Genomic DNA, 13,987 nt, shown 5'->3' with positions numbered 1-13,987 from the left:
AAGACCAAATCTAAAATTCCATTTTTACTACATCCAAAAGACAAACATAAAATATACAACCCCAAAGAAATAGCCAACTCCTTTGCTGAATACTATTCAACACTATACAACCTAAATAAAGACCCCGACACCCCACAACCAACAGAAGAAAACATACAGACCTTTTTGTCTAAACTTAAACTCCCCTCTCTCTCACAATCACAACTGTCACATCTTAATGCCCCGATTACGGAGTCTGAGATCCAGAAAGTGATACGAACACTTCCATTGGGTAAATCTCCAGGCCCAGATGGCCTGCCCAACGACTATTTTAAAACATTCTACCCCAAACTAACCCCGTCTTTACAGGCGGTCTTCTCAGCCGCGGTGTCCTCTGCCTCATTTCCCCCCGAGATGCTAAAGGCCTACGTTGTAACTATTCCTAAACCTGGTAAGGAGCCCACATCCCCACCCAATTTTAGGCCGATATCATTACTCAACACGGACGTCAAGATCTATGCAAAAATCCTGGCACATAGATTGCTCCCCATCCTTCCCTTTCTTGTGAAATCTGATCAATCTGGCTTCACGGCGGGAAGACAAGCTGCTGATGCCACTAGAAGAGTTATCAATGTCATGCAATACGCTCGGTCCTGTCGGGTGCCTTCTCTGCTCCTCTCTTTGGACGCGGAGAAGGCATTCGACAGGATCCACTGGGGCTACATGAGACACACATTGCGGAGGTTTGGCTTCTGCGGGCCCATCTTATCGGCCATATTGGCTCTATACTCCTCCCCCTGTGCACAAGCGTTCACATCTAATCTACTATCAGACACCTTCAACATATCGAACGGAACAAGGCAGGGGTGCCCCCTCTCCCCCTCCATTTTTAATCTACTAATAGAGCCCCTCGCAGAAAGAGTTAGAACTCATCCTAATATCTCGGGCTTTTCCATACAAGGACAAGCCCACAATATAAATTTATTTGCTGACGATATTATTCTCTTTTTATCATCACCCAATGTATCACTGCCACATGCTCATGATACCCTTAACGAATTCAGTAAGATCTCATATTACAAAGTCAACTTCACAAAATCAATTATATTGGATATGGGCATATCACCCTCCTCAAAATCCCACCTACTTTCGTCCTATCCCTATACTTGGAGTAACTCAACCATCACCTACTTAGGCCTAACACTAACTAAAAATCTCCAAGACTTAGCAGAGGCCAACTACCCAGCTTTAATCACCAAACTATCCAAAGAAATAAAAAAAATGGCCAATATAGAGTTAACATGGACAGGACGCCTGGCCTCATTTAAAATGTTAATCTTGCCCCAAATACTTTGTTTTCCGTACCTTACCGGTCCCAATACACACCACATACATCAAAGCACTAAACACCCTACTCTCTAGCTATATCTGGAAACTTAAAAGACCAAGATGCTCTAAAACACTGTTAGTTAAACATAGAAAGGCAGGGGGTATGGGACTGGTAGACATTAAGGATTACCATAGGGCAGCCATCCTCACACAACTTAAGGAGTGGTTCAACTCGACACCTAGAACCCTGTGGTGTGACATTGAACAAGCTCTGATCCCGCCTGGTAATCTGAAATGCCTCCTTCTCCTAGACGTTTGGAGACCCCTTCCCATTACCAAACTACCACTCACTATCCAAACATCGATCTTAGCATGGAGAGACCTCTACAACGTCCCAATCCCAAAACTCAACCAAAAAGATATCCCTATACCAATAGCAATCTTCTCTCATGCTATTCCAAATCTTCAGATCAAAGAATGGCAAGACAGAGGGATTGAGACGGTTGATGATCTACACCGGAATAATTCCCTTATTCCCTTCCCTGTGCTTAAGAATAAGTACAATCTTTGCTCTACTGACCAATACAAGTACAACCAAATAGCTCACCTCCTACACACCATTAAATCTTACAAGATTTACCTTCCGAAAGAAGTGTGGGAATATTTCACCAAACAACCAACTCCACCCAAAGGTATCTCTTTGTTTTACAACCTTTTCCAACACAAATTAGAATTCATAAAAACTCCTCCCTACCAAAAGTGGGAAACAGATCTGGGTATACATATTACAACTGCACAATGGCAACACGCATTTGGATCACTGCATAAAGCATCCAGATGCGTTAACCACTGGGAACTGTCCCAAAAAATAGCACTTAGATGGTACCTCACCCCATATAGAATCTCCAAGTTTGGAAATCGCGGTTCTCCACTATGTTGGCGGAATTGTGGTTCCATAGGCAACTTACTGCATATGTTCTGGACCTGTAAACATTTAACTAGCTTCTGGAACTCTATCTTTCGAGCCATTTCAACTATTACAGGGATCCTAACCTGTCCAAAGCCAAGCTTGGCAATACTAAATATAGGTATAGAATTGTTCCCTCCTGAATTTAGAACAGTGATCACCCACATTTTCCTAGTAGCTAGAACCTTGATAGCCAGACACTGGAGAACAGACAAAGCCCCAAATGTGTCCGAAGTCTTTACAACCACCCAGACTCACTATGTGTATGAATCTCTACTAGCTAGCAGAGGTGGACAAAAGGAAAAGTTTGATAACCAATGGAAGATATGGACAGCACGGTTTAAAAGTAATTAAAGTTGAACAATCTTTGAGATAAACTCACCTTACTGTAACTATATATGTCATGCTTACGTAAAGACCAGACCGGGGGGGAAAAAAAACCCCTGTCCCCCCTTTCCTTCCTCCCACTCCCATCTTCCCCTCCCCCCCCCCCCTTCAAATCCCTTACTCCCTTATCTTCTGTTTCTTTCTACATCCCTATGGTTCTATCTATGTTGACGGAGTATACATAAACCTTCAGAGATAACATTCTTATGGTAATTTCATAACAACCTGGAAAATGCAGAAACCTTTGTATCGGCCCTTTCATGTATTTTTGAACATTTTGCTGATTTATGATGATATCTCATGTACACTCTGTGAAAAAAAACCAATAAAAACTATTTGAAAAAAAAAAAAAAGAAGAGACTTTCATGGTTCGATAGAAATAACACCCTTAAGATGGATATACTTCCTCGCCTTTTATATTTGTTTCAAACAATTCCAATCCATCTCCCAGTCCTCGTACTTCCGTAAAAAAATTCACAGGCTATTTTCCAAGTTTATATGGAACTCAGCCCGGCCTAGAATTAGCTTTGGGACATTATCCCTTCTGAAAAATCGAGGTAGGGTAGGGGTGCCAGATGTCTCTATCATAAAGCAACCATATTAACACGTATTAATGATTGGTTTCACTACTCCCTATCTAAGCTATGGGCACAATTGGAAGGTCACATAAATCCTATAGATCTCTGTACCCTGCAGTGGACTTCATCTATCAAAACAATTGAGCCCCACGACCCCCTTCTTTGGAACACCACATTTTTTACCAGCCTTTCATTCAACTGTGTTTGGCCCCTGGTATAAACAGGAACACGGAAGAATTGTTCAGGTCCTTCAGCTGGATCCATTATTAACGGTAGTCTCCTCATCTATGATACTTTCTTACAGTCCCACACAGTGGCTACAGAGGCACCAAGCTTTGTCGTATATACGATCTATTTAATCAAAACAAAACATTTATGCCAAACCAACTGCCTTCGAATCATTGTTGTTGCAAGAGGAGCCACTATCATATTCGGTCTCTGCACTATACTCTATTCTTTTGATATCAATCCATCCAGATCTTCCCCCATATACACGGAAATGAGAAAAAGACCTCCAACAAACTAACTTCATCAGATTGGCAAAAAAGCTTTTTTTTTTTACTCATAAAATGTCAATAGCTATGAAAACTCAAGAAAAGGGATATAAAAATTGGTAACTAGATGGTATAGGTGCCCCTCAACCTTCCACCAATTTAACCAGGATATATCAGATATTTGTAGGCGTTGCCATAAATCAAAGGCAAATATGATCCACATCTGGTGGGACTGTCCCCCAGTGAGAAAGTTTTGGAAACATATCTTTGATTTATATGGTAAACTAGTGGATACAACTATCACCCAGAGTGGCTCTCTTAACTATGATTCCAGGGTCTTTAAAGACAGCGAAGGAGGATGTGCCTAGACACTTTCTCGCTGCAGCTAGAGCAGTCATTCTGTGACATTGGAAATCAACGACGGTACCCTCCCTGGGGAAATGGGCAATCTCAATCCCTAATGACTATATTAGAGATCTAGAAGGTCTGTTGGCGCAGGAAATGGGAAGAAAATAAGTTTTCTCATACTTGGTCCATTTGGTCTAAGTTTCGACATGCATCTGAGTTTATAAATTGGGTTAGGGAAATTCTACCACTGTTTAGCTATGTTGGAGTGAGTATAATTGTTTTCATAAATTAGTTCCCCCCCCCCCTTTTTTTTCCGTCTTCTTGGAATGTTGGATTGTCTTTTACTATAATCACAACATCCGATCTGTTTTATAAGCTAATATGGAGCACCTTTTTTTTAACTTTAGATAGGGAATTAAAGGAAGGTATACATTGTACCCTGAAAGTATATGTAGATGTTTCCATATATACACACCAGTTTTATATAGGGTAAATTCTTGTAATACTTATATATAAACTAATAAAATTATATTGAGACAAGGAAGACCGGGTGAAGATGGAAGCACTGGGGACCGGGGACAGCCTTGACAGCGCATCACTAGAGGGCTCTGTTTGTAGGCAAGTCTGTCATAATGTAGTATGCAGTACATGCAGTATCTAGTATGCAGTACATTACTACTTAAACCTGCAGGGGGGCCATTTCTTTAATTGTCCTATCGAGACTTTACTACCGCTTTAACTTGCAGTCACTGAACTACTGCTGGCTTCTGTGTATTCAAGATCAGGAGAGCCTGAAGAGGAGGAGGGAGATAGGAGAAGGAAGGGAGAGGAACAGAGTGTGCTGTATGAACTCACAGGAGGCAGCAGAAAGCTGACATCAAACAGAGGAAAGGAAATAAGGTGGATCCAGACTAGATTGTTGGCATGACACTCCAGAGAAGACTGTAGCCCCTCCCACAGGTAAGTAACTCTATTATAAACAAAAAGGGTGCAGTTCTCAGAGGGCTGGATTTTTAAGTATTAGCACAGAATAGTTGTAAGCTAAGAAAAAAAGAAAACCTGTACTTCTCTTTTAAACCCTACACAGGTGAAAAATGTTAGAGGAGTTTTCCTAATGGGTGGAGAGCCAGCTGAAGCTATTTTGTGATCATTTGTTTTGTGATTCTGTATATTGGTGTGCGGTCCTGGAAAACATTTGTGGCTATATGGTTGGGCTTGACATGCTCTTATTAGTGACCCAGCAACAGTGTTTGAACCAGCTGGTACATCTGACAGGAGCGTATGAGTGCCGCTGCTTTTCATTTGGTTCAGGTCCTACAATTTACCTACATTCAGCAAACAAAAGTTACAGCAGCAAGCTGAAGGTTCCACTGGTGGGAAAAGATCAGTGATTGCAATGCCCTAATTTCTACTCCTAGTCTGCCCAGTATATTATCTGTAACCTTTTAATCTCCACTATATTACCATATGTGAAGTATTACTCAGCATTTTCATTACTAAATTTTAAAGTATAAATTAGAATATTTTTGAACTTTTTGTAATTGTTTTGTTAGTTTACATACATTTTACTTCTTGGTTAGTACAAGCAACCCACTCAGCCTGCAACAATCTCCCCTACCCATTATAAATCAAGTTTTTAAGTTTAAATCACAATCCTCCTTCCCCATCTATGGGTTATATCTACCATTCCTTATTTTCGTAACATTTCTAGACAATTATTATGTCAGTCCATGATGAACAAACTTTTTGGAACTTGACAAAACAGTTCAATCTCATAGGTTTGTGTCAAGTTGATGGTGTCAGTCTAGCTTCTCGTTGTAAGTGGGGTTGACTGGTTTAAAACAGAATAAATTACATGGCATAAAATAGTAGCAATTGTGTTAAGAGCTTTTTGTAATGTTCCCTGGATAAGGTAATGTTTAATCTAAGTAACATACATTTTTGATGCAGCACAAAGATTCATTTTATATAACTGTGGTGAATATTTCTAACAGTTTGGGAAATGTCAAGTTTGGCACGAACTGGAAAATGGTTTTGGTAGCGTTTTTTTAATAGTTTAGATCCTAGACCTACTACTTTGAGAAGAGCTTGCACCTGTGGTATGTTGCAATTTAAAATATCTGAAATGCATTCTGGTATGTATGGTGAATTGTTTCTTCATTTGATTGTAGATGAGCAACTCTCCTTGTAGGATGGATATGCTGCAGCTTTTTGATCTCTTTGGCCTACAGTTGGGGTTCTGGTATAGATAGGAGATAAAGCTGCTTTTAAGTTGCTGCAAAAGGGGGTGTATGGCAACCAATTTGATAATCAAATGGCTTGTCACCTCCCATTTATTCAATGTTGCTTTCTAATGCCACAAACTGATACTGCGATTCAAAGAAACTGCTGATGGGGGTCAGAAATTTAAGATGTGTAGGTAGGCATCCTGGAGTTCCACTGACGCCCTGATGTCCTCTTGATGAAGTGAAAGAATCACTACATGGACTTCATCTTGAATTTTAGTTTTTCAATAACTTGCTGAAAACCTTGAGGTCCAGAATGGAACAATGAACAGTTAGGAATAGAAGTTATGAGAACTCTCCCCTACAGGCACAAGTGCAATTACATCTTGAGATAGCAGTCTTTCCACAGCTGCAAATAAAACCACACTTTTTTGTGGATCTGAAGTTACCCTTTAGTGCATAAAGTGTGGGAAGGAGGGGGGGATGTTTGGTAGGGAAACTCCAGCTTGTAGTCACCTGAATACAACATTGAGAACCCAGCCGTCCAAGACTTTCTGAGTCCAAGCGAGTGTTCGCCCTCAAAAGGGGCAACCTCCAAATTTTCTTCTTGCAGAGAAGTTCCATTGACGAATACTTGGCCAATAGGATCCATCTCATTTGGATGGATATACAGTGGGGAAAATAATTATTTGATCCCCTGCAGATTTTGTAAGTTTACCCACTTACAAAGAAATGAAGGGTTTATCATTTTTATCATAGGTGTATTTTAAATGATAGACAGAATATCAACCAAAAACCCAGAAAAGACACATGATACAAAAGTTATATAATAAGTTGCAGTTCAGTGATTAAAATAATTATTTGATCCCCAAGCAAGATGAGTTAGTACTTTGTGGAGAAACCCTTGTTGGCAAGCACAGAGGTAAGACGTTTCTTGTAGTTGGTTACCAGGTTTGCACACATCTCAGGAGGGATTTTGGTCAACTCTTCTTTACAGATCTTCTCTAAATCCTTAAATCCTAAATCCCAAAAGTGGAACTTACGCTTTAAGCACTCTTCGCCCCCTGACATGCCACATTTGGCATGTCTTTTTTTTTTTGGGTGGGGGTACCCTGTTTTTCGTGGGACTTCCTGTCCCACTTCCTGCTTCCTATCTTCGGCCGCCTAGGTGACTCCTCCTCTCGCCCTAGACGGCCCCTCCCTGCCAGCAATCTTCTGGGACACAACTCAGGTCCCAGAAGATCAGCTGGCCAATAGGAGGGCGCAGCGCGACTCACGCATGCGCAGTGCGCGCCCGGCCGTGAAGCCGTAAGCTGTCATGGCCAGGTGCCCACAGTTACCATGACGGCGCCGAGGAGAGGAGGGGGAGAGGAGCTAGCCTCCGGGTGGCCACATCGCTGGACCATGGGGCAGGTAAGTGTCGGTTTATTAAAAGTCAGCAGCTATGCTTTTTGTAGCTGCTGATTCTTAATAAACTCAAAAACGGGTGGAACTCCGCATTAAGGTTTCTTAGCTGTCACTTGGCAATTCAAAGTTTCAGCTACCACCATAAATTTTTTATCGGATTAAAGTATAACTAAAGGCAGTGTCTGACAGAGTGGAGAGGGATTAGAACCCTTTGTGTCAGTTTTATTGCTGTCTGTGTCCCCGTTAGGGAGATTTACCCTCTCTATGTGTCCTGTTTACCATTATCATCGAAAGTGAAAGTAAAAGAAAATCCCAAATTTTGGGTTGTCCCCAGAAAAGTAATAGAGGGGAAATCTTTCAATGATTATACTGGTTTTGGTGACCTGGGGGTCCCCAAGGAATTCCCCTAATTTGCAGGGATTTCTTCTTACTTCTTGTTTGGCTATGGGACAGGAAGTGAAGGGAAATCTGAACAATGGGACACAGAGAAAACAGATCTGACAGGGGTTATAACCCTCCTTTCCTCGATCCAAAATGAAAAAAGTTTTGCCTATAGTTTTACTTTAAAGGTCTGGAGACTGTCTAGGCAACTCCATGACCTGAATGCGCTTCTTCTTGAGCCACTTCTTTTGTTGCCTTGGTGGTATGTTTAGGGTCATTGTCTTGCTGGAAGACCCATCCACGACCAATCTTCAGTGTTCTGGATGAGGGAAGAAGGTTCTCATCCAAGATTTTACAATACATGGCCCTGTCCATTGGCCCCTCAATGTGGCAAAGTCGGCCTGTACTTTTAGCAGAGAAACAGCCCCAAAGCATAAGGTTTCCACCTCCATGCTTGAATGTAGGGATGGTGTTCTTAGGGTCATAGTCAGCATTTTTCTTCCTCTAAACAAGGCGAGTCAAGTTAATGCCAAAAGATCTCAACTTTGATCTCATCTGATGACTGCACTTTCTCCCAATCCTTTTCTGAATCATTTAGATGTTCAGTGGCAAATTTTAGACAGGTCTGTACATGTGCCCTCTTGAGGAGGGGGACCATGCGGGTGCTGCACGATTTCAATCCATGACGGCGTATTGTGTTATCAATGGTTTGCTTGGCGACTATGGTTGGTTCCAACTGCCTAGAGATCACTCACAAGCTCCTCCCGTGTAGTTCTGGGCTGATCCCTCACTTTTCTCATGATCATCCTTACCACATGAGGCGAAATCTTGCATGGAGCTCCAGGCCGAGTGTGATTTGACAGTTCTTTGGTCTTGCCCATGATGGTGAGGTTTGAATGGAAGAAAGATTCTGTGGACAGGTGTCTTTTATACACGAGTTGTCTTTAGGAGCACCTTCTTAAATTGACAGGACCAATCTGTGTACCACATGAGCACATACTGTAGCCAGTCTGTGGGAGCCAGAATTATTGTTGATTGGTAGGGGATCAATAAATTATTTTACTCACTAAACTGTAACTGAATTTATAACATTTTTATGTGTTTTTTTCTGGATTTTTGGTTGATATCCTGTCTCTATCATTTAAAATACACAAAACAATTATACACTCTTAATTTCTTTGTAAGTGGGCAAACTTCCAAAATTTGCAGGGGATCAAATTATTATTTTCCCCACTGTAGTGCCCACCCATGAAGGATTCTTTATGGAGTTTTCCAAAGTATCCACAAAGAAACTCAAACCTCTCGGGAAGTCTTCTAGGAGCTGCCAAATGGCAGGAACATCTGAATTTAATTCTCTGGAACAGAGCATGCTCTTTGCCCTGACTTTAGCAGGGCATCACACTGCTGCACTGCGTTTTGGCCGCAGCGCAGGTGTATGCACAGTTTAAAAAGTCCCGCTTGCCATATCTTTGGTGCGCTTTTGGAAAATGGGACTATGGCTAAAAATGCCTGTTAAAAAGGAAGTAAACCATGAATACACCTGCACTATGTCCAAAACGCAGCACACCAGTGAGAACCTGGCCTACAGAGCTGCTTGTTTCAGAGATACCTCACCTTAGATGGTCTCTAACCTCTTATCCACCTTTAAAGAGCAGAACCTCATTCTCTAGCACCCTCAGGGTCTTATTTCAGTATGAAATAGCTGGGTCAACAGCTACAGAACACCATTTCTAGTAGAATTTTTCCTTCCAACACCTGTAGTGAGAGTGCATGGAAAAGGGCTTTGGAATTTTAGATGGCTGCCAGGACCAAAAACCAGTGACTTATTTTTACTTATTAAAAGACTTTAGGAGGAAGAGGATTCCAGTAATGTCAGCTTAAAGTTAGTGTGCACTACATCCACTAGGAAAGCTCACTTAGTGGTCTACTGTGACCAGCATAGGACCCCGATATTCCTCCCGGGAATCTACACACAGAATTTCATATCCTCTACAGCTTCCATTCTGGGGAATTTTGTCCAACACCTCATCCTCCATCAAAAGGGATGAAGGGAAGAAAAGCGCCAATGTTTGCTTCGCAGGTGTTCCAAGCCAGTGAGAATCCCTGACAACTGATCACGTAGTCCAGATATTGTTGCAGAAAATTCTTACTTTGAAACAAGGGGACTGTGTCCCTCAAACAGCAGAAATACCAGATAAAGGAGGGGATTCAGAGCTAGAAGGAGTCATTAAAGGTCAATTCTCCCTACCGAATAAAGAGCTTTGGGAGCCGAACCCATCACCCTTCCCCTAACCTTCCTGCTGTGAAAGGCTATTGTATGATTTGTTAAGGGTTAAGAGGCCTGTGAACCAGGAAGGAAGCAGCCACACAGCTGAGACTAGTGTTTAACATCTATGTGGCAGTTACCCAAAGTTTTAAACAAGTATCCCATTACTTCAGAAGGCTGCTGGGCAGGGCTGGAGGCAGAAAGCACTGAATCAGTCTGACTTCCTAAGTGGTGCGATTCGTTCTCCCCACACAGAGTATGTTCAGGTAGCTCAAATACGGGTGTGAGGCACCCGGGACCCAAGAAAATAGTGCCCACGCATGTGCAGAAACTCACAATGTCGTCATTACAAGCCAGACTGCCCCTTTGAAGCTTTGCCACCACTACTGTCGCCACATAATAGACAACTGCCTAAAAAGTCCCAAAGCACTAGGAAACACCGTCAGAGAGCCAAATTGCTCCAGTGGTACACAGGCACTCACCAGTCCAGCTGCAGGGCCAGTAGGCCCAGTTTTTCTCCCTCATGGAAGGCTTGCCTTGCAGGGCCTTCAGAGGCTTGAATGCCCTCCAGGGGAATTACTGGTCTGGACCTGTAGAGCACCATGCAAGCGCAGTCACCAGGTACACTGTACACTGGAGATCTCAGTCCACAGGATCCAGCGTCAAATGTTAGGTGTTATAGGCTGTTCCCATTCTGGGTACAGTCTCTCTAGGCCTACTGGCCGTAGCGACCAATCTGGATAAGGCCCACCTCTTCCCCACCAGGGATGTAAGGAAAAGGCCAAGGGCAATGGGAACCAAGCCAAGCAAAAGATCTTCAAAGAGACTCAGGGAAAAACATTCATTCCCTAGGGACACTGGGAGGGGTTATGTGGGGATTCCTTTTTTGGCTAGTATCCATTCACTTGAATGTATCAGGATGACACACGTAGTCATGCATATGAACCCCTCTGTGTTCTGTATTATACAATTAAGAAATAATTTTTTCCCCTTGATTTTAGATAAACTTTAACCTGAAATTGCATGGCCTCTGTGGAACTGGCATTAGAGGAGTAAGCATACATCCAGATAATTGATCCTTCTTTAATAGCAATGATGCGATCTCTAGTCTTATTTAAGGCATTTCTGATAAGCCTCAGATCGGACTTTAGATGAACTGAACTTTTTTTGCAATAGGCACTGAAGAGAAGCTATAGCTGCCATTATGGCTGCCACTTGTGGAATACCTGCGTTGTTTTGATCCATAGCTTGTGTTCCCTTGGTATATTTTTGAGTTTTGACAGGATGTTTTCAAAATTGTGAGGTTTGGGTAACAGCCTCAATTGAGTGTAAAAATTCTACATGCTTTAGTTAAGCTTAGTGATAAAGGCGGCATTTCAGACTCTCTTACTTTAGTTGGTTCAACTGTAATCGCCTGTTGGCTGGTTTGTATGCTTTGCGAGTTGTCAAGGTTTCAGGCGTCTGAGGACTCCAACCTGGGTATCATGGGTGTTGTGTTTTTAGGTCTGAGTACCTGCTCACCTCCACTCCTGCAAGTACTACCCAGGCTGTTCACAGGGGGCATTTCCAGGCAATTGACTAGTGTTTAGTGTCCCAGGTGTAGTGTATATCAGCCCGGTCCCCAATCAGTCCCCAGGGGTCAGGGTTAAATTAAGGCAAAATGGCACCACAGTCAGTCAATCCACCTCCACTGGCTAGATAAGCTGGGTCAGGATGAATTGCAGCAAAACTGACTGCTGGAACATGCCAGCACAGCCTTGCATTCCCCAAGAAATATCTATGAAGAAAGCTACCAGGGAATGGAAAATACAACAAATAGCTGGTTAAATCACATACATACCTACCTCTGCCCAAGCTTTTAATACAGCCAGTTTCTCCATAGTAATGGCACTTTCCCGGTAAAGTTGACTTGAAGATCCCTTTCCTGCTTGCACCTTGTCTAGTGAGGAGACAAGGAGGTTGTGCACCCTGCGAAGATCATTCAGATCACTCACGACTCGGCTCCCTATCCAGGCACTACACACCTAACAATACACAAATGTCATTGAAATGTTCTAGGAAATGTTATTTTAAATATTTAGAGCTTAAACATTTATACCTGGCAAGCTTTTGCTGTAATGTCTGAGGGTGTATCCTGTGAAAATGCCGGCCGTAGTGCAGCTCCAACCTGGAAATTACATTTATGGTTAGTTTTCTGAAGCAGTTAAGCATCAATGAAAAAGCTAAAAAAAAAACCTGCAACAAAATCTTTAAAAAAAAAACCTACTTAAAAAAAATAACCCTTGAGAACCATTTTGAAAAAGAATGACTGAGAAATGTTTACAACAAAATGCTGTTGCTTTAATTTATCTCTGCTGCAAAACAAACAGTGTAGTGCAGTATAGTAAATATCAAAGTGGCAGGTCATACCTTTAACAGCACCACCCAACTCTCCAATCCCCAAATGAAGCCCTGTGAAAAAGCAAACTGCCAGCTATGGGGTACACATGGCTACCGTGCCCTCCTACAAAGGAGCTTGGTGACATCTCAGCAGTCTGTGGCAGTTTATCAATCCTGCATTAGTTCTATTTTTTTAAGGATTTTTTTCCCTTTGTCCTCACCTAGTGATTTAGACAGTATTACACTTCCTCTCTTAAGGTGTCTCCACTCTGGATGAAGGAGCAACTGACACACTGTTGGACAGCATCATTGTCAATCTGGGGGGGAGAAGTGTTGGATGCACTTGCAGATTTAGATGGCAACGTTTTTTTTCACCCATTCTGGAGAGAGTAAGGGAGGGTTATAAACCGTGTAAGTTTTTTTGCCTTCTATGTCCCATTGGGGAAATTTCCCTTCACTTCCTGTCCCATAGCCAAAACAGGAAGTGAGAGGAAATCCCTGCAACAATTAAAGTGAATTCCTTGGTATACCCCCTGGTCACCAGAACTAGTGTGCCCAATGGACGATTTCCCCTCTATTACTGTTCTGGGGACAAAAAAATGAAAAATGATTTGAGTAAATGAATAAAAGTTGATTTTAGTTACCCCTGTCAATGTTAAATGGTTGGTCTCAACCTTTTACTGCCATTTTTGATGGACAGCTTGGTCAAATAAAGAAGGTTGAAAAAGAACAGACATTCTGGCTTGATCAATGAGTAAAAATAAAGGAAAAAAACTAAAATAAGAAAATGCAGCCACCATACAGTATCTAAGGATTTAGAATTTAGTACCACTTTAGGCACTGGCATAGGGAAGAGGGAAAGAGAACCTGCCTAGTCCTATGCAAATATAAGCTTTCAGAAAGTCAGCATCTGTATAGTGTTGGCAGATCAGAATATATATATATATATATATATATATATATATATATATATATATATATATATATATATATATATACACACACACACACACACACACGCTCATATTTATTTGTCCATATATCAGAGCAGGTTTAGTAATTGATGAGCAAAACCCTTTTAACCACTTCAATACAGGGCACTTCCCCCCTTCCTGCCCAAGCCAGTTTTCAGCTTTCGGCGCTGTCGCTGTTTAAATGACAATTGCGCAATCATGCTACGCTGTAACCAAACAACATTTTTATAATTTTCTTCCCACAAATAGAGCTTTCTTTTGGTGGTATTTGAT

The 13,987-nt window shown here is 41.9% G+C and overlaps 1 protein-coding gene across 2 annotated transcripts in view; it reads right to left on the bottom strand.

Moving 5' to 3' along the window:
* The window catches only part of HEATR5B (HEAT repeat containing 5B), a 180,405-nt gene that overhangs the window by 65,747 nt on the left and 100,671 nt on the right, over positions 1 to 13,987 (bottom strand). For both annotated transcript variants that reach the window (XM_073627699.1, XM_073627701.1), the window contains exons 26-27: positions 12,460 to 12,528; positions 12,206 to 12,385 (exon numbers count right to left, since the gene is read on the bottom strand). In XM_073627699.1, the coding sequence (XP_073483800.1) occupies positions 12,206 to 12,385; positions 12,460 to 12,528 (249 nt within the window). The remainder of the gene's footprint in view (positions 1 to 12,205; positions 12,386 to 12,459; positions 12,529 to 13,987) is intronic.

The sequence above is a fragment of the Aquarana catesbeiana genome, linkage group LG04 (genome assembly GCF_042186555.1).
Source record: "Aquarana catesbeiana isolate 2022-GZ linkage group LG04, ASM4218655v1, whole genome shotgun sequence".
Classification (NCBI taxonomy): Eukaryota; Metazoa; Chordata; class Amphibia; order Anura; family Ranidae; genus Aquarana; species Aquarana catesbeiana.
The sequence above is the reverse complement of the archived record's forward strand: the minus strand, read 5'-3'. Positions and strand labels throughout refer to the sequence as shown.